The sequence below is a fragment of the Triturus cristatus genome, chromosome 5_1, assembly GCF_964204655.1.
Source record: "Triturus cristatus chromosome 5_1, aTriCri1.1, whole genome shotgun sequence".
Lineage (NCBI taxonomy): Eukaryota > Metazoa > Chordata > Amphibia > Caudata > Salamandridae > Triturus > Triturus cristatus.
The window spans coordinates 179,786,216-179,790,124 of record NC_140587.1 but is presented as its reverse complement, the minus strand read 5'-3'; the positions used below and the strand labels follow the sequence as shown (position 1 = coordinate 179,790,124).

General features: G+C 46.4%; 1 protein-coding gene across 1 annotated transcript; it reads left to right on the top strand.

Annotated features, from left to right (window-relative positions):
• The first annotated feature begins 1,002 nt into the window (after nucleotides 1–1,002).
• LOC146830600 (leukotriene B4 receptor 1-like) lies at nucleotides 1,003–2,085 on the top strand. Its single transcript, XM_085604055.1, has one exon. It carries the CDS (start codon nucleotides 1,003–1,005, stop codon nucleotides 2,083–2,085), a length of 1,083 nt encoding a protein of 360 aa, XP_085460181.1.
• Nucleotides 2,086–3,909: the final 1,824 nt, after the last annotated feature.

The following is a 3,909-nucleotide window of genomic DNA, read 5'->3' as shown; positions in this document are numbered from 1 at the left end:
ACTTAAGACATTTGGAGTCCGGTTTTTGACTTTGTGCAACCCCCTGTGAAAGAGCTATGCATGCACTGTAAGAGTGTCACATGCATCCGTATGTGTGAGTATTTACACGAAAAACAATTTAAATGGCACTCGCTAATTTGTTGTATTTAATATTTTTATAGCGCTAACCATCCCACTGTAAGGTGTCAGAGCACTTTACATCACACGTATACATTATATATTGACAATAAATCATGCAACTGTAATGTAAATCAATGTACAGGGTGTTACATAAGACGATAAGGGTTTCCAGGGTTAGAAGTCACATTGGCTTTAATGTTTGGGATTAGGAGCTAAGATTGTATGGCAAGGGAAAACACAAAGTCAGGATTTAAAACATAGCATAGTGCTTGGCGTTATTACTACCCAAAGACACCTTTTTAGTAGCCTTATCATAACAGATTGAGGAAAAATACGGTTTTCAACCCATGGCCTGCAGTTTACTTGCAGTCTTTGATGCCTGTTCACTGCTTGCTTTATGAACTGCAAGTAATACCAAGCATTTGCAATGCAATAGGTCTCGCATTACTGAAAGCTTGAGGTATTGGCGTTGCATTATAATGTGCAACGCCAATAGCTAAAACTTTTATTAATGCGAGACCTATTGCATTGCAAATGCTTGTTTTATCCTGATTTCATTCTTGATCAGCATGTTGATCAGTCTCTCCCCTACAGGGTCACCCTCTTGATCCTGAATTGTTCAGCTTATCATGCTAGTCCGTCTCTGAAGTAGCGTTTGCCACACCATAATCTTTTATGTTTTTTAAGACCATCCTATTGCACTGTCTCTCTCTGGCAGGCTCCCTTCTTTCTGATCACACATTTCCTCAGTTTATCCTGTGAACCCTTTTCTCACTCAAACCTTACATTCTGAATTTCTTCAACTCATGCCTTAGCTTCTCTGATGCCTTCTTATCCTCTCTCCCTTTCTACTGCAGGAAGGAGACACAACCAGGCACAGTCATGAACCACTGTGTGAAAAGCTTTGATAATGAGACCTTGGTCACCTCGTCTGTCTCCAGTATCTCAGGCACTGTCGTACTGCTACTCGCTGCTCTCATTGGAGTACCTGGTAATGTCTTCATCATCTGGAGCATCCTGGGGAAGATGAGGGGCAAGGAGAAGTCTGTCACTTGTATTCTTATCTTCATCCTGGCCGTGGCCGATGGCACTGTGTTGATCCTGACACCGTTCTTCATCACATTTCTCATCATGAGGACGTGGGTTTTCTCCCGGGTCACGTGCAAGATTGTTTATTACCTCGCCTGCGTCAATATGTTTGCCAGCATTTTCATCATCACCTTGATGAGCCTTGATCGCTTGTTGGCCATCTCTCGACCCTGGACGGTGCAGTCAATCCGCAAGAAGCATGTGGCCAGGAAAGCTCTGCTGGGTATCTGGGTAGCATCCATGCTGCTGTCAATCCCAGCCTTTGCTTACCGCGAAGTAGTGGAAGAAGCAAACACCAAGATGCTGATCTGTGAGCCGTGCCATCCCTCGAGCCGCCACACCATCTTCCACTACTCCTTAGAGACTGTGGTAGCATTTTTAGTCCCTCTAGCGATTATTTGTACGAGCTATGCTCTCATCTTACGGAAACTGAAGGCCACAAAGTTACGGCGGCGGGTCCGTACTGAAAAACTAATCCTGGCCATCGTGTTGACCTTCACGTTGCTTTGGCTGCCTTACCATGTGGTCAGTGTTATTCAGGTGGCCTCCCGAGTGGCCACAGGGAACATGGCAGAGAAGCTTAAGCATGCCTGGAAGGCAAGTAGAGCTTTAGCCACCACCCTGGCCTTCATCAGCTTCAGCATTAACCCAGTGCTTTATGCCTTTGCGGCCAGCAACTTCATCAGGGTGTTTGGTATGAACTTCATTGTAAAGTTGCTTGAGGGCACAGTTGGGGAGCTGCACCGGAGAACCAAATCCCAAAGGGACCTGGAAAAGGACTTTGTCAATGATGCCAGCACGGGAGTTGAATTGCAGGAGTTTAATAGAGACAACATACTAGACATCTCCCCATCTACCAAACATCCTCCAGCTTGAAGAGCCAACACTAATGGGAACCATCACACAACATTTTCATCTCAGACAGGGAGAAATAGCACAAACATTTGTTTCACCCACATGCAAAAGTCAATAGCAGAGTATACGTCTGAGAAAGAGTGAAGTGGAAATCTCAAGCTCATAGGCCTTTTTCAAAGAGGGATTTAACTTAGTCTGGTACCTAAAGCAATGACAGGGAAATCCTTGATTACATATTTGTGGCTGGAAAAATACACATTAATTGACACTTTCGCCTAAGAAAGTGGGAGGGAAATGCCAGAATATACCTATGGTCTGTCACTGGAAGGGTACTCTCTTCTGAGATATTGATAGCGAAATCCCGCACAGAAATGTTAAGCCTTTTAAACTATCCTTGCCATACCATGCACCAAGGGAGAGTGGCATATAAACATTGTGCCAGACAATGGCCCTCCTCTGGAGTGGGCGTTCTCCTTCTAACATAGAATACTGGCGACAGTGGATGTTCTCTCTTAAAAATCACATAATCTCACAGTACATGTCTTGGAACAATGGCAGATCCCAGACACTCCACCGATCCTAGATTGAACACTGGGAAATTCTGAGAATTGCTTTGTCTCATATAGTGCTAAGTGGGACAGTGATATGACTTTCAGAGGATGGACTCCTGCAACTTTCTTGAATGGGGACCCAAATTGTGTCACCTGAGCAGATGCACGCAAGTCCTGCACTGGAAACTCTTGCGGCCTTCAGATCCAATTGCAGATGTTCTCCCAACAGATTCGCACATGTTGGCTTTCCTTTCACTTCTGACCCTGGAGCAGTGCTGACCATATATAAGATTTTTAATGGCCGGAGTCATCAATGTGTCCTACCCGTACATAAGATTTTGGATGACAGGAAGGATGAGTGAGGGACTCATTTTGCTTTATCAGACACCGGTTTGATATGGATTAGTGCTAACCTGCTAAACCCACTGCTTGAATGTATGTATGGAGACTGAAATGGTAGTAGGGCCCCAGCCCCTCTGGGTGGGGGTGGGGGGCTGTGCTCTTTGTTTGTTAAGGATGAATGATCACTATCTCTCCCCCGAGAGATGAAGGCACTTAGGCTGATACATGAGGCTGCGAGATGGGCGAAAGGGGGGGGCTTTAGAGAAGATAGAGCAGTGGCCTCGGAAAACCACAGCTGGGGGCCCAGTAAAGAGAGCGCACAACGGGCGGAAGATGGGGACATGAAAGCGAGTGCATAGAGCATGAGTAGCATTGCAAATGGCGAGGGAATGGAGGAGACAAGGAAAGTGAAAGGAAACACGTGGAAGAAGATGGTACACAGATTGGAGACGAAGGGGATGAATTAGAGAGCGGCGAAGAGTGCAAATGAAGGGAGAGGAAGATATGGGGAGATGGGGTACATAGGAAGAGCAGTGACGAGAAGGCATAGAAGGGTTGGAGATTACAAGAGGAGTTTGCAGGGAGAAAAGACAAGCAAATAGAGGAGACGTGGAAGCTATAGGAGCAACTAGAAAAGGCTTTCGCCAGCGATCAACAGAATGACATTTTTTACAGGTCGTCCGGCACCTGACTTTCGCGATACAGAGGTCTACGTGCAGCCTAGAGACTTCAAATACAAGTGCACGTGGCAGCAGGGGGAGGGGAGAGAGGAGCGAGCCTGCGTGATTCACTTGCGGGAGCAAGCGGCTGGTGCCGCGATAATTGATAACATATGGCGCCAGCCGCTCGCTCCCGCAAGTGAATCGCCAGACGTGCACGCGTTGCCATTGGAAGCAATGCAACGCGTGCACGTTTTTGACGGGAAAGCTGTGCCCATTGCTAAAGGTCTCTT

What these genes read in the sequence shown, in the direction of transcription:
- LOC146830600 (XM_085604055.1), top strand. Translation starts at nt 1,003, where the DNA reads ATGAACCACTGTGTGAAAAGCTTTGATAATGAGACCTTGGTCACCTCG.